At 41.0% G+C, this 24,497-nt stretch overlaps 2 protein-coding genes across 2 annotated transcripts; one reads left to right on the plus strand and one right to left on the minus strand.

Annotated features, from left to right (window-relative positions):
• The first annotated feature begins 3,873 nt into the window (after positions 1 to 3,873).
• On the plus strand, positions 3,874 to 10,844 carry tab3 (TGF-beta activated kinase 1 (MAP3K7) binding protein 3). Its single transcript, XM_089000849.1, has 7 exons — positions 3,874 to 4,034; positions 4,626 to 4,817; positions 5,604 to 6,867; positions 7,445 to 7,605; positions 7,718 to 7,811; positions 9,010 to 9,093; positions 9,978 to 10,844. The coding sequence occupies exons 2-7, from the start codon at positions 4,716 to 4,718 to the stop codon at positions 10,121 to 10,123; spliced, it is 1,851 nt and encodes a 616-aa protein (XP_088856975.1). The 5' UTR covers positions 3,874 to 4,034; positions 4,626 to 4,715; the 3' UTR covers positions 10,124 to 10,844.
• A 519-nt stretch (positions 10,845 to 11,363) lies between these two features.
• Positions 11,364 to 22,666, minus strand: tmem47 (transmembrane protein 47). Its single transcript, XM_089000850.1, has 3 exons — positions 22,296 to 22,666; positions 15,779 to 15,919; positions 11,364 to 14,589 (listed from the first exon to the last, which is right to left on the minus strand). Exons 1-3 carry the CDS (start codon positions 22,519 to 22,521, stop codon positions 14,411 to 14,413), a joined length of 546 nt encoding a protein of 181 aa, XP_088856976.1. The 5' UTR covers positions 22,522 to 22,666; the 3' UTR covers positions 11,364 to 14,410.
• Between the last annotated feature and the right edge of the window lie 1,831 nt (positions 22,667 to 24,497).

Here is a 24,497-nt window from a genome sequence, read left to right on the forward strand (position 1 = left end):
TATTATTATTATTATTATTATTATTATTATTATTATTATACAGAGGGTTGTATAACGACGTAAAAGCTTGGCCAAAACAAACATGCGCATCAAACCTGAAGATGGAGGACACTGATTCGCTGTGGCGACCCCTTGAAGGGAAAAGCCAAAAGGAAAAGATTATTATTATTATTATTATTATTATTATTATTATTATTATTATTATTATTAGTATTATAGTAGTAGTAGTAGTAGTAGTAGTAGTAGTAGTAGTAGTAGTAGTAGTAGTAGTAGTAGTAGTAGTAGTAGCAGTAGTAGTAGCAGTAGTAGTAGTAGGAGTAGTAGTAGTAGTAGTAGTAGTAGTAGTAGTAGTAGTTATTAATCCATTTTCCGCTTATCTTCACAAGAGTTGTGGGCATGCTGGAGCCTATCCCAGCTGTCTTTAGCAAGAGACAGTGGAAACCCTGAGCTGGTTGCCAGTCAATCACAAGGCACAAGGCAAGACAAACAACCATTCACACTCACAGTCACACTTAGGGACAATTTAGAGTGTTCATTCTGCACATTTTCGGAATGCGGGAGCAACCCGAAGTACCCGGAGAAAACCCACACAGGCCCGAGGAGAACACAAGAGCTGGAATTGAATCCGGGACCCCTGCACTGTGAGATCGACATATACTAACCACTGGACCATCACGCCGCCAGGATCTAAAACGTGGTTTGCATCATTCAGGGCCAAAATACTTTGTTCATTTGAATGTTGTTTTGCTGGGGTTAAAACCTGAAGCAAGTCAAAGCTCCAGCTAATGTGTACTTTGGGAAATTTGAGAAGCGTAACAGTGAGAAAGTGAATTTATACCTACAGGTGGTGTGTTTGTATTATTAAATGTTAAATTGCTCATTTAAATGTGGTGCACTGCCTGACAGCCACAAAGTTGCTGTTTTTTTCCATACCTCTTGAGGTTTTCCCCGCGAGTGTATTTAAAAGTTGATGCCAGGCTCTGTCTTTTACTCTTTCTGTCCAGTGGGGCATAGGGGATTACAAGGCTGCGGCTTTAAATAGTACCACAGCTGTGGAAAGTAATCAACACTGTAAGGATAGACAAAGTGAGTCACTGGGCTCTTCCTCTCAGCTGTTGGAGCACAGCACCAATGGGACTCACATTATCTTCTTCTTGTAGTGGTACAACCCACTTCCACACACAGACACAGACACAGTTGGTCGGGAGTTGGACAGACCAGGTGTTTCAATAAATATTTGTCTGTCACAGTTAGGATGACACACAATCACTCAGTCACAATAACATGTTACCACCATATCCAGTATTTTACATGATTAAAAATGATGCAATATTCAGAGATACCTCGAAGATCATTATAAAATAGGTGGGTTCTATTATAAAGTACGTCAGTTCGATTCACTAAAGAAGCAATAATTTCAGTCCTATTTATTTGTGCGGAACAAAGTTTACCACAGAATCAAACCAGGCACATAGTAGTACTTATTTGTGATCTATCGACAAATTTGTGCAATGGTCATAAAACCAGAATTTTTCCTTTTTTTACTAGACTTCATTGGACATTGTGGCCACCTTTTCTCTGGAATCCAGTCTTAGCTCCTATGTAAGCTGCAATAATACATTTTTTTCAGAAGACTGCTTAAAGTAACGTTTTTTTTTTTGTATTTTAAAGAGTGTTGCCATGCAGCAGTGTCACCCATGGGCTGCAGAAGTTGAAAGAAAAGTCATTATTCAGCTCAGCTTGACCTCAGCTGTCACAAGAGACAGAACAGTTCAGTTGCTCAACAGGTGTCGCTGAAACTCACAGCATACTCTTGCCAGATATAATTATGCTTACGGAGCATACGTATATCTGACTTAAAAAGAAATATATTCAATTTTGCACCTGCTTCAAGTCATCTACACAGAACAAGAATCTATATGTAAAAACACTCAAGAGAGTATGAGCAACACTAGCATTACAGTAATGAGCAACTATAACAAAAAGAACATTTAGGACACTACATAAGTAGGCTGGTACAAGCGTTGTACCAAATAATAACAGCTGAGCAAATGATGCAGAGTCATCATGCAAAAAATAAAGGCACTGGTAATGCAACATTACAATGATGAGATATTGGCGTATGGTGGGTTTAGGATGCATAGTTCAATACCACTTACCAGAGGGAAGCAGTTGAAAATGGTGATGACCAGGATGTTGAGAGTATGAGATTTTGGCCTCCCCTTGCATTGGTTCTTTCAGTGTGCAAATCTTGAAGAGTGGGCAGGGGATTATTAATCTCTCGTTACAAATAGAGTATTAGAATACTGTAGTTCAGTATTAGAATACTGGACTTGACATAATTGAGGGATTAGTGTTCAATTGAAAGCAATTGCAGTCCTAGCATTACTTATTCCACATTTAAACCTCTTACATTACATGTGTCAAAATCGAGACCTGTGGGTCAGATTGAAAGGCCACATCATTTTATAAAGCTTGAGTAAATCGTGTGTCTATTTAATTTATTCTAAAAATGAAGGTAAAGTGTGGAATATGCTGAATAAACTGATACCATGCCCTGATCAATTGTGAGGCAAAAAACACATATTTTTTTATGTCTGTGTAAGCTCTCAGTCGTACAGGAGTGGTCCATCGATGAGAAGGTTTCTTCAGCCGTCATCTGTACAAAAGTGAAGGTTTCGGACGTTTCGCCTGATATCCAAGAGGCTTCGTCAGCGCTGACGAAGCCTCTTGGATAGGAGGCGAAACGTCCGAAACCTTCACTTTTGTACAGATGACGGCTGAAGAAACCTTCTCATCCATATTTTTTTATGTTGAAGCCTTTAGTGGTTGTATTATATCCCACCATCTGGTTGCGACATTATCCATGGCCTAACAAATTAAGAAGAAAGGGACTATCCACCCCATTGTTCGTGAATGAGCAAATGGCTCTTGTTTGACAGATGAATGCATTGCCCTTTTGGTTTGTTAGTGTGTGGGTCAGAAACACTTCAGGGAAAGTCAACTGTTTATTGAACACGTCAACGTGTCATTTAGATGAGGCTCACGCGACATAACAGTCATTTGAGCACACACATCCTGTAAAATAAATACCAACAATTCCTTGCCTTCCAACACATGCTAATTTGATGCACAGAACATACATCACCTTTGGGAATTGAAGTCACTCAGCCAAATTCTAAACGGTGGCGTGGGTAAAATGCATTTGTTCCATTGAGGCATGGCTACAATAGATAACTGGTCACCGCATGCTCAAGTGGTAGTTGGCCAAGTAATTTTAATTGATTACCTGGCAATTGCACCATGTGACCACAAATGCAAAGAAAGACAGTCGTGCATTCAAATTCTTAGTGCTCTGATCTACCTTTTAAAAACATCCCCTCCCCCAAAAAAAGCCATAAAACTGAAATGGTGGGAAAATATTTTAATGCACTGTTTATGGAATACAGTGCCACATAATTAGCAGAACCCCCCAATGGTATAATGCGTTTAGATGCTGATCTCCGAATTAACGTCACGAGGTATTTGACAAAACAAAACATACAAAACGATGCATGGACTTCCAGCACAGCAACCGTCCAAACTGAGTGTGACGTCACAATACATTTTGGTAACAATGCTTGAGAATAAGTAATTCATCAATAGAAGTTCCTCTGGATTTCCTGGGTGTAGATTTAGGAATTGTCTTTAATTGATAGTAGGGTAATAAAGTGGATCCGCGTCAACATTTTTCTCCTATGAGGAGATTCTGGACTAATAGTTTGAAAACCACTTGTGGATAAAGAATATCGCGCATGCGCATATTTGACAGCCTATGATTTGAATCATCTGGTCCGGGAAAAACAATTATCGCGAGATGACATTATCCTCGCATGCAATGCAGTCCAGTGGCAGGGGCCTTGTGGAATGTGAAACTACAAGTTGTATTGCCTTCTCTATTTTTTTACAACACCCGCTGCTCTTTTTTGGAGACAGCCGAACTCCCCACGGAACTCTGCCATGTTTAGACACAATAGGGAAGCTCTTTCAAAATGGTAAGTTTCATCATGTTGTCACAAGATAATGCTGGCTACTATTAGCACATAGCTTAGCTAGTTTATCAACAAGCCAAGCCTTTGACAGCTCAGCAACACGCCGAGTTGGCGTTAGCATTCGGGGCGTTAGCACGAAACAAGTACAAGTGGGCTTCTCAACATTCGACTTGTTTATACTAATGAGGCAAAACGTCAGTGTTTACGTCTCTGGTTGTTGCAGGAAGTGTGGCAGTTTCACAGCATACATTATTTCTTTATTTGGTTGGATATTTAACGAAGGAAGGATAGCTAGTGCCGATCATTAGCTGGTTAGCTAACCGTGGCATGTCGTAGTTGTTTGGGACAACGGTGGAACTATAATCAAACAAAATGTAGGTACAGTTTATTAAAATCGTGTGTTCACGTCGAAAGATGCTCGTTTTAGAGACGACAACATTTTTAGATCAGCATTTTATGCTGTCTGAGTTATTCTCTAGTCTAATCGAACTCTCAGCTGATTCACTGACTGTGGCACATTATTTGACAAGCAAGCCATCGAGATTAATGTCTGCACGCAAGTGACAGTGTTTTGTCTCTTGTTCGCCTTCTCAGCCTCCTTAGGGGATGAGAGGACATCGGCCATTTGAATATCTGCGGCTGTGGGATCGTTGACTCGCTGACTTGGCGGGTGTGTTGGTCAGGATGGCGCAGGGGGGCTCTCAGCTTGATTATCACATCCTGCAAGACCTCAAGCACCGCTTCCCCGAGATCCCAGAAGGTGTGGTGTCGCAGTGTCTTTTGCAGGTACATTCATAAACCCAACACGTGTGAATGAGTCATGTACCTGTGCCTGTTCTTGATCTACTTTCCTCAACATGCAATTTAACATTATTCGTCTCAAGGGAACAAAAACAATTGTCACAGCAATTAAATCCAGCCAAAGGTACCTTTTATAAAGTTGCTCGTGCTCATTTTTGATTGACACTGTCAAAAAAAATTCAGATAATGTGTATTACGACCACTGGTTAGTGAAAATTGCAACCAGCATATGAGAGACAATCTCTGCAATCTACAGCTCTAATGATACACTTACAATGTGGTTAAATTATTACCCACGTGGAGGTCTGGCTTTATCGTGAAGAAAGTAATATACGATCTCATTAAGTTTTGCAAGTGTACTGAGTTCCGATAAGTGGCCATTGAGTGTGCACTGGTTTTATCATTAAAATGAGTCGCACAGAAATGATCATTGATATTACAAGTATCACCGTTTATTGTCAAAATGCGGCAATGAGTCTGTTATTGAAAAGCTGTACTTCCTTTACTAAATACAGACAGGGTTGGAGTTACTTCTGGAGTATTATCAACTATTGGCAATGACGAAATTATAACAGTATCAATTAATTTCACTTTTTTCTTTATTATTAGTCCCAACACGGTGATGCATTTGAGGTGTTACTCTAATAGGAGGAACATATTTCCTAGTGCCTTGCTATGGTAAACATTGCCACTGACTCACATGTATGAAAGGCGCTTAGAAATGAAATGGATTATTATTATAATGGTTGATACTGTGTTGTTGTTTTTTAGAACAATAACAACCTTGATCTCTGCTGCCATCTTCTGGCCCAGGAGAGTAATCGATACCTCTACGGAGAGTTCCATCATAGTCCTGAGGAGGGGCGCCTGGGTCGAAATCACATGCTGCACATAAGTCTGGGCTACCCGGGGTCGGAAGCAAGCAAGCCAAATGGCGGAGCTGCCGCAGCCGGGCGTGCCCTTGTTCACAGCACAAGCGACAGTCACCTGGACCCCCAGAGACCCAGTTATCCTGAGCCACTGTCGGCCCCTGCAACCATGGCCCCCTCCCCGGGTTACAATTCTTTTTTCATGAACGATCACAGCCGCTCAGCCAGCACTCCCACTCCACCACCGACAATTCAGCGTATGTCTCCCACTTTTTCCCCTATCTCACGGTATACTATGAACCCTATCACAGTCACGCTGTCACAAAGTATACCCAATGCCCCGCAGGCTCTGCAGATAACCCCCGGTCACTATGCTAACAGCAGCAACACCACCCTTTATATTCGACCCTCACCCTCCCAGAGCCCACAACCTTCACCTTGGTCCTCCTCGGGCAACTCTATTTATCACCATCAGCAGTCACCATATAGTACCCCCACTTATGGCTCACCTTACAGCTCCCCCCAGCATCAGCCCCAACCTCAACCTCAACCCCATCCCCAGCAGACATCCCAGCACCAGCAATATGTCTTCCATCCCATTACCTCTCCAACCCTTCCCAGTATGCCCTACCATCACCAGTCACAACCCCAGCAGCAGACTCCCGTTTACAGGCCCTATCACCCAAAAAGCTCCCTTAAAAACCAGATAGAGATTACTCTGGAAGGTCCACGACCTCGCAGCAACTCCCCTGTCCACACCCCTCACCCCCAGGGAACACTTTATATGGCCACCAGTACATCACCTGGCTCCCCTTCGAGGGCCGTCTCAATGGCCGTTCCTACGGCGGCCTCGCCTTTCCACCCTGGAATATACCTGCCGCATCATGGCCCCGTAAGGCCCCGGCCCACCACCTCACCTCAGCCAGGCCAGTCGGCCTACACTTTCAAAATCAAAGTGTCCCCCGGAGGGCAGGCCCAGAGACCACCAGGCTCGCCTCCCGTGGCAGAGGCGGAATCGTTGCTCAACATCGTTGACCTCGGGGTCAGCAATGCCGCCCCTCCGCCGATCCTCCCCATCTCTGCTCTACCAGGGAACATTGCCAGTCATTTGCAACAGATGCCCCGGCGTTCAAGCTCGGGCTCAGATGACTATGCCTACACTCAAGGTATCATACTGATTGTTTCATTTGTGAAACGACTCATGTGTGCTCTAATCGGAATAGATAGCACTTACTGGAGGCTTGATTTTAACAGTGAGAGCAAAGAGGGTGTCAGTGGAAATGATTTGTTTTTCACATGCCAAAATTATGACCGAAACATGAAGCTTAATCACACTACAGACAAATTTGTTTGTTTGGCTATGTAAAACATTCAATTCACACCAAACCTAAAAGATAGTGTAACGTTAAAATATCTTAAGAGAAGAAGAGACATTTTGAGCGAGACTTCGCTGTTAGTTGGTGAAATTGTTGCATTTTTATACTGTTTTTGTGGTGTTGTGTTTAAAGGCTTCATTATGTTGAGCAGATAATAATTTTAAATAGTTTGCATTAATAATTGCTGCCACTTTTCAGATATGAAAATTTATGTGAAATTATATTATGTATTCAGTGAAATATTGTCATGTAAAACAGATTATTCTACAGGTGGTGATGCCGTGGTTGTTTAGTGCATTTTTTTAAACCTTGTATTTTCTATCCCTCCCTTTCATTATCTGCTTCTCATCAAATATTTCACCCCCAGCTCTCCTGCTCCACCAGCGAGCCAGGATGGAACGTCTTCTGAAGGAGCTGCTGCTCGAGAGGCAGAAACTGGAGCAGCTCAAGTCAGATGTCAACAATGTGGAATACGACGCTCTACAGAGACGCTTCCGAAGAGTCAGCTCGACCAGCTTTATTCCCAGAGTGAGTGATTGCCAGCCTTATTCCAGTCATGTTTAAAATAGCTTGAGGTGGAGAATTGATGTTTGAGGATAATTTCCATGCATTTACGGTCTCTTGGCCTTATCTGCTGCAGCCTGAGGAGATGACGCGATTGCGGGGTCTAAACAGACAGCTTCAGATTGATATCGACTGCACGCTGAAGGAGACAGATTTGCTGCAGTCCAGAGGTACGTGCACACATGCACAACCAGACAAAGAAAATCTGCAACGCTACCCAGAACAACAACTCTGATTTATTTGGAAGCATTAAGGCTTTAACAGCCCGGCCCAGAAGCAGACAATTGTGTCCTAAGTGATGGATGAAGCTTCACCCTAAGACACTTTCAGAGTTCTTAAGTGTTCCGATGATCCGTAAACAGAATTAATCAGATCCACGGGTGATTGCTTACTGGGTCAGTGACCTGCGTGTGGATGCTGTGGGATTGTGCTACCACTCGCTTCGTACTCCCCTAACAATCGGGTGTAGAAATAACAGCTTTTTGTGTCATGAGCAGCCCACCTCGTCCAAGTATAATTAACAACATTCCTGAATGCAATTCCTCAAATAATTATCTTGCAGACAAGATCACTTTGCAGTTCAAGATTTATTTATCTTACTTCTCTTGTGTGGTTCTGTCCAATTAAAATGGCCTTCACAGATCATATAAACTGCAAAAATATGATTTTTACCAATTTGAATAAAAAAATCCTTCATAGCAGGCACTCAAATGTATGTTCTCTTAACTCTTAAGCGACTGCGTGCTGTCGAAGAAGGTTTTATGTTTAAGGTAGTGCTGATTGTTTGGTTTTCACCCCAGAGCATTTAGAAGAGCACAGTAAGTGCAAAATTAAGTTTCTTTATTCATGCAGCCCTTTAAAAGGCAACCGGAACTGAAATAAAGTTCCTTCTATAAATTGAACATGTAGTAAGCCGCCAACACCTTGCTCCTTGCAATTGTAAGTGAACGTCATAAACAAATGACAAAAAGGAGTCGACGCGTGCCATTCTGCTAATGCTACAACCCTGCAATAGTAAAACCAGTTTTGCATGACACAGCAATTTTCAATTGAAATGCTGACTGAAGAGAGGACCTGTGAGAGACTGTTGACAGACACTCAATAAAAACCTCAAGTTTCAAGTGATTGATTTAGGAGTTTTTATTGGAAGAAAAACACTACGGAGGTACGGAAGGGAAGGTAAATCGATTGCTGCAATAATTAGAGTGAAACCACGAAAACCACCACCATCTGGTACATTGAGCACACAAAGTTAATCTTCACTATCCCAACAAGCACAATGAGATGTACGGCACTTTAATGAGTTTGGCAGTTCATGTGCTGGTTGGGTCTGATTAGTTGATGAGCTTTTTTGGGGGGGTTTCACAGGGAAGTTTGATCCACAAGCAATGAACAACTTCTATGACAACATTCAGCCTGGCCCAGTGGTGCCACCCAAGCCAGGAAAGAAAGGTGAGTGAGGTCCAAAAAATGTCAACTTTTCTTCCTAGCTGGATGGAATAGTACAGATATGCACTAATATATAATTGGCGTGCAATATTTGAAAATAGTCCTGTTCCTCCATTCTTTGCTCACGGTTATGAATGGGTGGGTTTGTATTGAAGTTAGTGGATGCATTCAGTTGTATTACAATCGGCCCTCAGCAGTCCAAGGCCCCAAATTCTTAGACTTTAGGGCAGGGGTGCTCACACTTTTTCAGCATACGAGCTACTTACAAAAACTACCAAGTCAAAATGATCTACCCACGACAAAAATGCAAAACATAATTATTTTCAAATGTTTTAAGGATTCTTTGTATGTACAATGTATGTTGATGTACCTTGCATAACTGAATGTGACTGAGACCCAATGTGACTGAGACCCAGGAAAGGACTATCTATTGGAGGTTTTACGTTATTTCAATTGATTGTCGAAAAAAGTTACAAATATATATTTGCTGGGTTCTGCACATCTGACTGGTTCCCATGAGTTAGTGGCTGATTAACATTAAATCTGCCTCTCCAAAGATTCCTGGTGGTATGCAGGCTCCCCCATGTGGTACATTAAAGTGTTACTGATTTCAATCTTAAAACTGCAGAAGGTTAAAATGGCTTCCCATTTCTTAAGTAGATAGAAGGTGTAGTGATTTCCCTATGTTTATTGTCAAATGTTCACCTTTATTTTTATTTAAATCAACCCAGATTTGTGTTTGTAAGTAACATACATTTTGGAAGAAAAGAAAAACGACTTGAATCATGACAAAAGTGGCGACATGCTTCCATCAAATTTCCACTTTTTATTTGTCATATCTGCGAATATTCGTACAAGAGTGTCTTTCTCCTTGTTGTGTGTGTCAGAAGTGGACCATTGCCCCAAACCAGTGCCAGGGCCACAGAGAGATGAGGACTTTGAAGGTGCTCAGTGGAGCTGCGACAGCTGCACCTTCCTCAACCATCCTGCTTTAAACCGCTGTGAACAATGCGAGATGCCGCGCTATACCTGATCTTAACAGCGCACTGTCATACTCCGGTCCCGCCCCTTCCCATCGCACCGGCTACCGATTCTTCTTCCACCCACTCTAGAACTGCAGGGGGGGTATGGTTGTTGTTTGTTATTTGGCCCCTGCCCAGAAGATCTCACATCAATCATATATTTAAGACCTGCTGAGGAAGAGCCACCAGAACTGCCCGCCCACTTGTCCTGCTTTTTATCTGCTACGCCTGTGCACTTTGTTTTTAAAAACTATTTTTCGGGGTGTGGCGACTCCTTTGGCGTCTAAAATGAAAGGATGTACTGGCTCAGACAGCGACTGCGCACGAGAAAGGTCATAGCAAATCACGAGTGACAAGAGGTTGTGGTTTACCTGCAAACATTCCACACCAAAAGACTGACTGTCCTGTTTACACAACCGGATCCATTCCTGAGCTCAAGATGCTCTTAAATCCAGGAATTATGTTGATTTCCTCTCTTGTTGACGATGGTATAATCAAAAGCAATGTTATAAAAGGTCTGACTAATGCAAATGTAGACTTTACACTGTATTTGGCTCTGTGTTAGAGCTGAAAGTAAGAACACTAAAAATACATGCATCTAAGTATACTCCTGGTACTTTTATGCATATTATGTCACCGTGTATACGTGATAAAAAGATGTTGGTTTCCTGTGCGAATGCCTCAACTTGCTGTACTTAATAAAGGAGCGGATGCTTTGTGACTTGACCGTGATCAGCTGCCATTATCTGCAGGGGGTTTGGAATGAGCAGCTCCCACATGAGAAATACTTCACCTCCTGGTGCATGGTTATCATCAGTCAGTCTTGTCAGTCAGTTGACGATAACACAAGTACGACGTGGGAGCGCAACAGGAAGCTCACTCACACCAAATGATGTTTGTTTGGCTCTTGGCCTTGACCCATGTACTGTAATTCCATGCAGGAAAACAAAGTGTAAAACTCGCAGCCCATTCTGAAGGTTAGCTTGCACCCGTGAGCCACTGGTGACAACAATTAATCCTCTCATGCACCTTCTTACCTGCCCAGTGGAGTAACCACTGTCCCTGAAAGGGTTAATGACGTACAGGTACAAATGTTTTATCTTTAAAATAACTGATCGAAAGCTGCTTGGAAACAAAAAGAATCTTAATCGTTCTTTTAATGGGATGGACTGTATCAACGATATGTTGATTTCCATGTGAATCAACACAAATATAAGGGAATTTGTATAAAGGAACAAAGACCACCAGAAATAGTTTTTTTAATCTGCGCCAACAAAATGGCATTTAACAACAATTTATATCCAGTTGTGTTAACATTTTCATGATGTTTGTCACTTCATTTGAACTCAAGTCAGTGATCATTAATCCCCATGAAAAGTGTACGTTTGAAAGGACAACAATGAAAAGGTTTCTTCAGCCGTCATTTGTACTTTCAAAGAAGTACAAATGACGGCTGAAGAAACCTTTTCATCGATAGACCACTCCTGTCCGACTGAGAGCTTACACAGACGCTTTGAAAGGACAGTTTTCCAGTTCACTGCTTTTCTGTTACACACAATCTTCATGCACTGAGCATTGCTCCAGGCATCTCGTACAAAGGTTGATACACAGGACAGTAATACAGTATACTACTAACTATAATCGCTGAAAAGGTTTCTTTAGCCATCATTTGTACTTTTTTGAAGGTGTCGGAAGTTTCACTCTGTCATGATGCTAAAAGAAATGTGAAATAATTTTGTGTTTCATGGATTTTGGATGGGAGAAAGGTGCGCATTTCTCCCCATCCAAAACAGTTGAGTTGGGCGACCACTAATTAACTCTTAGAAGGTGATTGCAACCACCTGGGAATGGCCAATTGCCGCTGGGACCTGATTGGCCAGAAGCTCAGGTGGTGCACCTTTAAAGCCAGCCTGAGCCAGTCACTTCGAGGAGGAAGAAGAGGGACAAAGGACAACCTGGGGAGCAGTGTTACCTGGGGTCTGCCGAAAACTGATATCAACTTCAAATAAAGAAAACTCACAATACCCTTCCTGCATCTGGCTGAGTGAACTTTTATCAACTTTCCACCTGCTTGCTGTCTCGCCGCACGACACACTCCTCATCCGAAGAGCTATGTCAATGAACTTAAGTTGTGCTGGTAACTCTGGCCCAATCAGGGTAAAATAGATGGTTTGAAAGATGAGTAAAATAAGCAATTTTTGTAAAACAGCGAAACATTTCACGAAATGGACATGGTGGTTTAAGGTTTAATTTAGACCGCGCTTATAACAGACTTATAACAAACTTATAACAGAATATTAGAGATAATCAGTCAGCACAAAAGAAGTAATAAGATTAGCTTCAGGGAGTAGTCTACTGCTCCTCTAACTTTAGAGCAGGGACCTATGCCACCCCTGTCCATTTGGGATATACAGTATATAGGGTCAGTTACCAGCACAACTTTAGTTTACTGACGAAGCTCCTCGGATGAGGAGCGAAACGTCCGACACCTTCAAAGAAGTACGAATGACGGCTGAAGAAAACTGTTCATCAATGGACCACTTCTTTTCGACTGTACGAACTACAATGATCTTCTTTGACAAACACGACACAAACTCAGAGGCATCACATGGGGAAGTGTGTAATTGGAAGATCTGGCACACGTGATCATCTACCAAGTTTCCTCCCACTGGTTGAGATTTTAAATTGTTCAAATCCACCTCCCGTCACACGATGCTGCCGAGTTAGTAAAGAAACCAGAAAGGAATGCCGTGTTGCCTTGGGTGTTGCTTGCTTTTGTCTGAGGCTCCCTTTTATTTGTGACATCCTCAGGATGTCGTCTCAATAGGACATTTTTCCTTCCTGGAGCCATTAATTCCTTGATTGAGGAATGGAGTTGATTTTCTCCTGTTATTTTCCGTCTTGCTCTGATTGGTTGATTCAGTCCAACCATTATTCTTCTCATGGGGTCAATGGATCCATCTGTTCCCTCTAGATTGCCTGCCTAATTCTACGACCTACTGGAGCTTGACTACTCGAGGAAGGAAACATACACTTTGTCAACAAAAATAGCCTCACACATGCACTTATTATTCCGTTCATCCGTCAGGAGTTGGACTCAGCTCCTTCAATCTCAATTCTTAATCGAAAAGATATTTTTGACAAGTGGGAAGGACCTTTCCTCTCCGCAAAGACACAGGTGGATAAAATTGGTGTGGAAAACAAAAACAAAACCACAAAAGTATGATATCAAGCCAAAAATGAATGAACGGATACACATTAACGTATTGTACAACTTCTTCTGAGCCACAAAGTTGGTTTCCTACACCCTATTTGTTTCCCATTCACTTCCTGCCAGTGCACTGAACTTGTGGCCCAAAACTTGTGTCCACATAGTACATCTGAGTCAAGTGATCTGTCTCTAAATGACTGATTGTGGATTCCTTTCCCTCACCCGTTCTTAATTCCAAATCCCAAGCAAGTGTGAGTTCATATTGGTTGCAAGAAAATTCTTAGATGACTGCAGAGCTCCAGAATAACCTTTTTTCGTGGACCGAAGTGACCCGAAATCATAAGTTTTACCGAGGAGAATAGTAAATTTAGAATTTACCCCACGTGAATTATAAGATGATTTGTAAGGTAAATATTCACATATTGGTTAATTTTTACTGATAAATAGCTGAATTTACTAGCAACAATAATTATATTTAAGATTAACTCATTCACTGCCAGATGTGCAAATGTGTCCACTCCAGTGCCAGGGTTTTTGTCATTTTCACTCAAATTCCAGGACCCACAGAATATTGAGTTTTAGGACTACATAAATATTCAATACAGCGTAAAAAAACTTAGACTCTCTTCTTTCATCAGAAAAACAAGTTTATTTCGAGCTTACTTGGTTGTAGAGTTATCTGCATTGAAAGTGGGGCCGGCTGTACAAAAGGTAAATGCTGCCCCCTCGTGGGAGGGAAAAACATTGCCAGAGGTCTGAGCGAAACTGGAAACGCACACCCCCGCAAGAAAAAAAAAAAAAACAAAGGGAATAGGGCTCCATGCCATGCCTTTCAATTCCCGAATAAATTCGGGAATGGCAGTGAATGATTTAAAAAGACAAATATTGGCCATACTTGTGCGAATATATGAAACTTGTAGTTTCACTGTCTTAAATTTTAGTGGCAAAATACCACCAAGTAGGGTTAACCTGGAGCTCTGGGCTGTCTTTCAAATCATTAGTTTTTGCTGTTATTTTTCCACGTGGTCGTGTACTGTGAACAAAGGTTCAAGATGGTGTTCCTCATCCTTGTCTTCATTTTCATGATCTAATAGTAGTCTTCATAGTTCTTGGAGTTGAGGCAATAGAGGATGGCCCCTCCAAAGGAGAAGATGGTGGATCCCCACCCCAGGCCGTAGCCCCAGTTGAACTCGTGGTACACCCTCAGAGTGACGGCCTCAATGAACTTGATGGGGAACAAGACGAGGCTGCATGTCTGGAGGACAACTGAAAAGGAAAGTGGGAAAGTGCCATTGTTATAGAATGTTATAGAATAATAGTTACACAAAATAATTTAATTTACTATCGTTGTGTCCTAGGCGCAAACAAATAACATTCATGGCCGTTCACATTCAACTTCTCTTCTCCTCAGACTACCAAGTGAGCTGGATCCTATCCCTGTGTGCCTGATCCCCATCATAGACCATTCAATTCATTGATATGGAAGGCGGTCTCCAAGTGCCCACATCACAGTGGTGAACTGTGATCGCCCTGGCCAACATTACATCATCCTAAAGTGGACTTCTGCTCGAAGTTCCTTTTAAATGTACTTTGCATGCTTTGATCTTAAACATGGACTCCAGACAGCCTCCAGAAATAAGTGGAGCTGCTTTTATTGGCCGGGCAGTCAGTTTGCTTTGTTCGCTCCCACCATTATAAGGCGCTACAGCAGTGGCTGGGATTACGCACAACTTCTTCTGCTGCTGTGGCTGCTTACATGAGTTGTTGTGGCGAAATATTCCTTCATATATAAGGCGCACCTGCGTATAAGGCGCAGGGTCATGTTTTGAAGAAAATGAAAGGTTTTGGGTGCGCCTTATACACTGGGAAACCTTTGAGAGCATAAATTGAAACAGGGCATAATTTATTATTTCTGAATTTTTTATCAAGGCATCAGTTGTATTGGACTTAATTACAATTTGTCAAGTATATCTGATTACCGTAGAGTGATACCTTGGCTTACGAACTTAATTGGTTCCCAAACAGAGTGTGTAAAGCGAAAAGTGTGTATCCCAAAAATGAATTCCATAGGAAACCATTAAAATGAGAATAATCCGTTCCCAGGTCCCCATAAAACATAATTTTCTACTTTCTAATTTTCGATTGATCACTCATTGTGGCAGCTCCGTGTTCCCGAAAAATAGTTTGTAAAAGTTCGTAAGCAAAGGGGTTCGTAAACTATCATATCACTGTAATTTCAAGACGATAAGGCGCCCTGGATAATGACATATTTTAAGACTTTTTGTCCATATATTAGGTGCATTGAATTATAAAGCTCGTGGTAATTAAAAAAATAATAATAAGGTGTGGAAAATACGGCAAGTGTCCTAATAGAATGATGAAAATGAAAGACAATCAACACAAGTTCAGGGACTTTTTATCATGCCTTTTTTTCCATCTCAAATGACTTGTGTACCTGCAGAGAAAAGCATGACGGCCACGGGTTTGTAGCAGCGACTTCTAGAACTGCAGCACAGCGACACTACGGCCACAAGCACGGACAGCAGGGTTAGCGCGGCTCCTCCCAGCAGCAGGGCCAGAGTGGCGATCTGCCAGTCTGCATGGTGACACAGAGAAATGGCTTGTAACGTTTCGACAAGAAAATGCGAACGTGAACATACTTGCTGCCACTACATTGCAGGAAACGAAAATATGCGGCAATGAAAGCGAAAGAAAGCACAGTTTTTAGGTGACTCAGATGATGAGCATCCATCCCACTTGACAGATGCCAGCTCAGCAGCATTCTCACCATTTCAATCAGGGAGAGAAAGAAAAAAACCTGACATCCAACCCCCACTTCCTCTCCTGAGTGAAAAGCCAAATCCAAATGGGAAGCCACGCAGCCGGATATGGTGCGATGAGGTCGCTCGCTAATATTCTGCCGGTCAGAGGGGTACCAGAGCCAGGACAGAGCACATCTGTCATGCAAAGTTGTATAATTATCCATTTCCCCAAATTTCCCCATTGTGGGACGAATAAAGGTTTTCTGATTCTGATTCTGATTTCATGCGCACATTGAGCACAATCTCGGCTGGCTGTGTTCTGCATCAAAATCAAAGGTGGCTTCTTGCCTGGGACTAATGGCTGGAAAGCGATAAAGGACAAAATTTGCTCACTGGAGATGTTTTCCCAAGGCACCTTTACTTGCTGCTTGTTGGTCTTTAATCATATGATCCATTGGGTTGAGGTGTTGAACCTTGCCAATGAAGAATATCGTTGTCCGAGTCTTACCTTCAAAAAGTCTTTGTCGGAGGCGCTTCCTTTGCTTTTGTCTTTGGTGGGTGAAAAGTACGCTCTAGTGCAGTCATATCCGAAGTTTGGCCCGGGGGCCAAATGCGGCCCGTGGTCAATTTTCACCCAGCCCGCAGCTTCTGTCATAAAATCAATCACGGCTGGCCCACATATTGAATTTGGCAGTCACGCTGTTACCTGTGTGTGCTAAGTGCTGCCAACTAGAAGCTCAATTAGGAATAGCAAATTAGTATATTCTAATAATAATAATAATACCCTTGAAGGGAAAAGCCGAAAGGAAAATAAATAATAATAATAATACATTTAATTTATAAGTGTCTTTCAAAACTCTAAAGGTCACTTTACAGTCACAGGATATATAATAATAATAATAATAATAATAATAATAATAATAATAATAATACATTTTATTTATAAGCGCCTTTCAAATATGATTGACATGAATCAAACATCATTCCGAGTTACATCGATTGCCCCAACAACTTTGGTGAGGCCACCGACTGCATAAAAGCAATGTTTTATTGGGTTTAAGTCTTCCAGAGAGTCCATTCTGCTTGACATTAAGTTGAAAAATACTTTGAGAGAAGCAGTCGCCTGTTTTGTTTTCCTAGATGACAGACCCCAGTCATATGTTGGATCATTTTGAAACCCCATTTCTGTATACATGATGCATTCTGGTCGTTTTTTTTCTGGCACTTTATAATATGCAACATGATATGGAATGATCAATCCACTCTCGTTGCCTCATTTTTCCCATGCCTCATTGCCAAGGTGACACACAGTGTTGCCGTTTGCACCTGTTAAAGACACAAAATCAGTCATCGTAATTTAGCGTTGATTTGATCAATTCATGATTGCCATGTTTGTTTCGTCTGGCCTTCCCTTTTTCTGGTTAAATTGGTTGATTCATTACACTGTTTGCTTGGGACTAAGGGATTTCAATTTGCATAAAGAGGAGGCTGATTTTTTCCCCCATACCAAATCCCTTGTAGAAACAAGTTTGCCAAATCTTCTAATACATGATACCCAGTGAACCTCTCGAGGTGATCTTCATTCAACATTATGTGTCCTAATCATTTGTTTGCATGATCATGGCAAAATATGAGAAACACATCTCAGTATGAAAGCCGCCCTACAGAGCACGCAGCCCTTGCGCTGGATCGCGTTGAATCGTGATGGCATTCACAATGCTGTAGCCACTGAGTGTGTATAGCATGTTGGCCATGTGTAGCGACAAAGTGCATAAGAGGTGCTGCTTTACAGGCCTAATTATCCATGGCTTGTTAACTGTTGAGATGTAGAGGAAGTCTCCGATAATGGCCTTGCTCTGCACTGCATAAAGAGGAGAGCTGCATGTAAACAGGTGCAGGGAACCATTTCAAGAAAAATGTCTTGACAGAAATAAAGCTCATCAAAGACTTCAATTGATTGTTATGGAGGCCAGAGAGTTCTTTCCAAATAATATATCCATTCATTTCAATCACAAAATGATTAAAAACTCCGCTGGCAAATTGAAGGAACATAAGCTGCTTAAAGTAGAGTTCCCAAGCCCTGTCGGAGAGAAACCGACACCGGGCCAAGCGGCTGAAATCTAAACAAACACTAACCACTTCTGACCAAATATGGTTCAGCATTTAATGTTTATAATTGGCCCTGTCACCACAGGATGTGAAGCGTAAGCCTACAAAAAGCAGAGCACTTTTCCCCTCCGGTTTACAATAACACGAGCCCCCCAGCACAGAGGGAGCTGCCCTATTACTGTGAAGTCCAAGTGACTCGACCCTGACGTGTTATGACCCGTCAGTGGTGAAAGACACTGGATTGTATAAATATTGTTTCCCAATTGTGTAATAATCAGGTTTTATCCATAAACACTGGCTTACTATTTATGGTTTGTAGTTATTGATTCTATTTCATTTATAAGCGCCCTCAGCTAACTTGAAAGGTGATGTAGAAAGACAAATTATTATTACGCAATTACTCTGCCAACAACTCCAACGATAAACAGTGGGTAATCCGCATGTGAATGGATGGGAATATGAATCAGAACGGCAATAAGGTGTGGAATCTTTACAAAAATCCATCCATCTCTTTTCTATCTTGCCTTCCTCTTCCAAGTGACTTTTTTTTGACGGCGAGGGTACATACAACCTGTACTGGTTACAAGCCAAATGAGGTAAAAACATAATTTATTTTTCGTTTTATAAGGTGCACCCAAAAGCCTTGATTTTCTTCAAAAGATAAATCTGCGCCTTATATGCTGGTGCGCCTTATATGTGAAGTAACATTGAGCCACAACAGGTATCGCAACTACTGTCAGCCATTTCTCCCTGTAGATGGAGTAGTGTGTAACTCCAGCCTATACAGTAGCGCCTTATAATGTGATGTGCCTTATACAGTCTTTGGAAAACTTTTATATGTTTATATATTACTTTTTTTCATTCCTTCAAGGTGCGCCTTATAGTCCAGTGCACCTTACATATGGAAAGTTTGAACAGTACAATACATCATTCATTGGGGGTGTGCCTTATCCTCCGATGCGCCTTATACACCGGAAAGTACTGTAAATAAAATACTGTAAATAAAATCAAATATTTGTAGGTTAAAAACATTTCTAGGCCATGAATTTGTTGTTCATAAGGCATGTTGCTTTTATAATTAGACCATACAACTCGGGACCTTAAAATATGAATGTTATAGTGCTGAAAACAACTCTAATAATAAAATGTGTACCAAAAATATATAAAAAAATAAAAACATAGAGGGACATTGAACCCAGAACAAGTGACCAGGTTTTATTTCATAGCTGTCACTTTTCCTCTGTGCCAATACTTTGGCATATCTCAAGCATTCTCCTCTCTGGGTCAATTTGGTGCCTACAGCTCTATCATGTCTCCAAATTGCAGCGTCAAGCAAAAGTCTTATCAGCGAGCAGGATGCTCTCATTTCACATTTGGAACAGACTCACACAGTAAGAGACGGAGCGCTTAAAGGCTTGACAAGCGAGAAAGTGCCAAACCATTAATCTATAGCTGCTCTGATGACAGATGGAAAATGAGATACTCAACTCAAGAGCCAATCTGAAAATTGAGTTATAGGGAAAATAAAGCCCTCTTGGGCACCAATTTACTGTTTTGTTTTCACACACACACACACACACACACACACACACACACACACACACAAAAGATGTGTGTCATTGAAGAGTCTAATTGTCATACACACACAGTCACACAATCAGTGTGTGGTAAACTGGAAGTTGTTCAATAAAGCATGGCAGGCCACATCGAACCCTTAACCCAAGGGTGTCAAACTCATTTTTTGCCGCGGGCCACATTGTAGTTACGGTTTCCTCTTGCTATGAATTTGGGGAAGCCATTAGAATGTTTAATCCCCTCCATATATTACATATCGAGCGCACAACAAATTAATGAATAACTAGTTTTCAAATTTGAAGTAAAAAATAATGACTGTTATTGTGGTTCACATAGGACAATTTGAAAATTTGGTTCGGAATTTAGCAAGCATCATGGCACTTGACATGCTTGATTTGTTTTCGCGGGCCGAATAAAATGATGTGGCAGGCCAGATTTGGCCCCCGGGCCTTGACTTTGACACCAGTACCTTAACCCTTCTGAATAGCTGTGATGACGCAATTTAATCTTTTCATGCACCCTGTAACCTGATAAAATGACAAGCCATCTAGTGTCATAACTGGCGTTTAGAAATAAAATGTATTACTATTATTATAACCGCTGTCCCTGAAAGTGTTAAAAATACAGAACCAAAAGCGCCAACAATGACACGACGTACCAGCTCGCACATCGTCTCGACATTCATACGCTCATCTCACACTTGCTTTCAAACACAAACACACACACTCACACACACAAGGCCTCTCCTCTACACTCTTACATGAGCATCACACATTCCTCCTTGTGAAAAAAGCAGGCAAAGGCAAACTTTATGTGCTCAAGGGGGCCCATGCTTCAATTTTAGATTGGCTAATTCATTCACATATAAGGTATATAACTATTAGAGGCCTGTGATTGGCTGGCAACTGGTTCTGGGTTCCCCACACCCACTGCCCAAAAACAGTGGATAGGCCCTAGGACGGCGCGTGACCCTTATGAGTATAAAGCGGATCAGAAAAGGGATGGATGGAACAATTAGAAGTGCAATTCTACATTAAAGTCCAATATCGGTTTGGTTGTGTTTCTTGGAGGCATCGGCTCAATATACTGTATTTTCAGTGCAAACAAAAAAACAAGTCATTTTATTTTTTAATACAATTTGTCAAATACAGGGTGTATTTGACAATTTGCTCCTCACGCCTGCCTGCTTTTTGGGGTCCACCACCACCGCCTTGCAAAGCGTGACATCGAGATGAAACTGTAACTACAACGTGGCCCGCGGCAAAAAACTGACTTTGACACCCATGGTATACAGTATCCACATAGCCTGAAATATTTTTACATAAATCTCATTCAAATAGTTTTAAATGAATTCATAAATTCTTGAAACACTACAATTAAAAAAATAATAATCAAAAAACTATATGAAATTGTAGCCAACATTTTGGAATGTGGGATGAAACCTGAGAAGCAAAAACATGAAACTCTCACACAGGATTACACTGACTCGAGATTCGAACTCAGAACTTCAGAACTGCGAGGCACACTTTATAACAACTAGGGTGGAAGCAATATTCCATTTCCATTTTTTTCAAAACTATTTTAATTATTTATTGTCTCTTTGGTCATATTTTGAGCAGGCAAACAGTATCACATGTACCACTTTCCAATGTGACATGATGTTGCCACTCTTCTTGTATGGTCATTACATCGTCACCATCATATTTTTGTTCATTTCTATAACTGGTGCACAAACCACGTTTCTTAATGCATTTCTTCATACTTTTCGAAGTTAAAATTTCAAGTCATCACACAACATATTGTATATTATACAGAAAACAAAATTATTTACAAAAAAATATCCACAACCTGCCATTCATAAATTGCTGCATCGTTGCTACATCAATTGATTTCAATTGATTGAGCCTCCCGACAGACCAAATACATTTTTGAAACAATATTGTGACTTCGTTAACAGTTAGGAAATTGGCATTTCTCGAGTGCTGCACTTGTTTCCCAGGTTACTAATCTCCAGGCATCTGGATCTCTGGGGGGGAGTCCTCAGACACGGAGTTGCCCTCGCTTGTGGGCCAGCGAGGAGACAGACAAAAGGCTCATTTTTGTGAGTAACAAAAGGCCAAATGAAACCCCATCTGGAGCGTTATTTGGCCCCAATGAATTCCCACATCATTCCCAAGATAAATATTTAATAAAAAGCTTAGAACACACTTCAAACAAAAGTTGTCCCACTCATCAGACTTTGATTTCACCCTAAAAATAAAGCAAGTTTATTTCCCATGTGAGCTTCCTATCGTGCACTCTTCTCTTTCATGTGCAAACATTTTTAAATTAACTCTCAAATTATTTCAAGTCATTTAGAAATCTCAAGTGGATAATCTTCTATAATTGTCACCACCCGAATACCATCTGCACATTTTCTAGCAGAGTCTCTTTGTTATCATTGCAGCCTATGTATCATTTAAATATGAGCCTTGATTTGACTTTGTATAACAACAATACCCAAAGCACTTTGAATCTGCATCTCACCGGTGGCCAGTGTGCTGTTGCAGGACCATTCCAAAGAGCTAACGGGCTTCCAGCAGGACTCCCACAGCGACAGGTAGTACTGGTCGTCCGCCGTGACCCACGCCGGGCTCAGAACGGCTCCCACGTCCAGGCACAGGGCGAGGAAGACGCAAAGCAGCCCCACCAACTTCAGGGGCGTCAAAGCCGACACGTGCACCTCCTCCGTCCCGTTCACTGATGAAGACATCACTAAGGTGTCTTAAAAGAGCATGAGAGTGCTCATCTTGTTGACTTGGAAAACACGAGTTCACACTTGGAGTCTGCCTAAGAACTGGCGTTTGCGGTCGTTGGAAACGGGAGATGCTCAGTCACTGGTCACTTCGGAAGACGCTCTTGCCGTTTCTGCTCTTGATGGAGAGAGCAAAAGAGCTTAAATAAAACGCGCAGACGCGCACTGCCGCCGCGAGGTCCTAGCGCCCATGAAACTCAATGGATCAACAAAATAATAATACTAATAAATAAATAAATAAATAAATACATACATACATACATACATACATACATACATACATACATACATACATACATACATACATACATACATACATACATACATACATAAACAAATAAATAATCTGCACACCCCTGCGGAAATGCAATGATTTTGTAATATAAAAATAGTTGTGAGATCAATCTTGTAAAAAAAAATCATTGTATTTGTATTTATTTAATAATACATAGATAGATATGTGATAGATAGATAGATAGATAGATAGATAGATAGATAGATAGATAGATAGATAGATAGATAGATAGATAGATAGATAGATAGATAGATAGATAGATAGATAGATAGATAGATAGATAGATAGATAGATAGATAGATAGATAGATAGATGCAAAAATGAATTTTGAAGTAGTTTCAATGGAGAATGAACATGACCCAACCATGTATAAATGTTTCTTTTACCTCTTTCTGAAAATGTGTCTGTGAGCAAGCCATTCTTCATATTAAATACCAGTGCGAAAATTTGAATAATAAACACCCCTTGATCCCATAAAATAACATTCAATGTGTTTTATTTCTGAAACACTTGACCCAGATATGATATAAGCATTTACATTTGCATGTTTTGCTCAAGTTGTTTTTTTGACAGACTGACATGAAAAATCATGCTGAAAAATCACAGCTCACACACGACACAATTTCATTCAATGAGATATGCCAATCGTCTTTCATTGGAAACAGTTAAAAATGAAATAAAATGCTCAGATTCAGTGTGATTGTCAGTTTCTGTGTAATCTGTAATAGTTTGATGTAATGACGTTAATAGTCCACATAGGACACATCAATTGAATATCTGGGCACTGCTGTAATCTGCTCTCATGTTTTGTTTTTTTGTTTTTTGATAAAGGAAACAGAATCTTCTGCAGGGCTACACCACACCTAAAAATATATATTTCCCGAGGCTGGTGTGTAGTTAGTCCAAATTGTCACTGCTGAGACAGAAGTCTTCCAATTGACACAGGACATTAGGGAAAAGCTTAATTACCACGATGCAAACAAGCAACTCTTGCATAGTAATCAATAAGAAGCCAGTGGTGTGGAACTCAGTAGTTAATGTGAAAGGGGAAAAGCCTTGGCGAAAAATGTGATGCAGTGTTTCGAGATTAAGTCAAGGGGGGGAAAACTCAACCTAAACATAATCAGATAAACACTTTTACCATAGTAGTGTTTTCATAACTGTTAAAAAAAATGTTGGTGCTATTCTTCAACAAATTTAACCCTCAAAACAAGAAAAAAATGTATTGCTGACCAGAATAACTGCTAGGCGAATTTAGATATTATCTTAAAATAGACCTGTAGTATAGGTGGGGGAAAATACAAAGACATGTAAGCACATACTGGACTCCTTGTCATCCTTCCGCTGACTGTGACTGACTGTCGTTGCTAAGGTAACCATACTTCATATAAGTTATACTTGCTCTTCTTCTATTGGTTTCCGCAATTGGGTCACTTTAAAGTAAGATGACTTTAACACTATACAAGATACCTTTTTAATATTTCTGGTGTCATGCAGTAAGATATGAAAATGAAACGAAATACGCAAATTGTGATGGATTTGTTGTTTGAAGTAATCTTTCAAGACTATTCACACAAAAAGGGATGCCTTTTGGCAGGGCCTCAACAGCATAAATAAACATGATATTGAAAGGTTAACG

This window comes from Hippocampus bargibanti, linkage group LG07 (genome assembly GCF_051943395.1).
Source record: "Hippocampus bargibanti isolate YZ-2025 linkage group LG07, ASM5194339v1, whole genome shotgun sequence".
In the NCBI taxonomy this organism is placed as follows: domain Eukaryota; kingdom Metazoa; phylum Chordata; class Actinopteri; order Syngnathiformes; family Syngnathidae; genus Hippocampus; species Hippocampus bargibanti.

Excerpts from the sequence above, each read along its gene's own strand:
- tmem47 (XM_089000850.1), bottom strand. The coding sequence starts at position 22,521 with ATGTCTTCATCAGTGAACGGGACGGAGGAGGTGCACGTGTCGGCTTTG. Across the intron at positions 15,920-22,295 it reads CAACAGCACACTGGCCACCG|ACTGGCAGATCGCCACTCTG; the intron begins GTGAGATGCAGA and ends GTCACCATGCAG. Across the intron at positions 14,590-15,778 it reads CGTCATGCTTTTCTCTGCAG|TTGTCCTCCAGACATGCAGC; the intron begins GTACACAAGTCA and ends TTTCCTTTTCAG.
- tab3 (XM_089000849.1), top strand. The coding sequence starts at position 4,716 with ATGGCGCAGGGGGGCTCTCAGCTTGATTATCACATCCTGCAAGACCTC. Across the intron at positions 7,812-9,009 it reads AGATTTGCTGCAGTCCAGAG|GGAAGTTTGATCCACAAGCA; the intron begins GTACGTGCACAC and ends GGGGTTTCACAG. Across the intron at positions 9,094-9,977 it reads ACCCAAGCCAGGAAAGAAAG|AAGTGGACCATTGCCCCAAA; the intron begins GTGAGTGAGGTC and ends TGTGTGTGTCAG.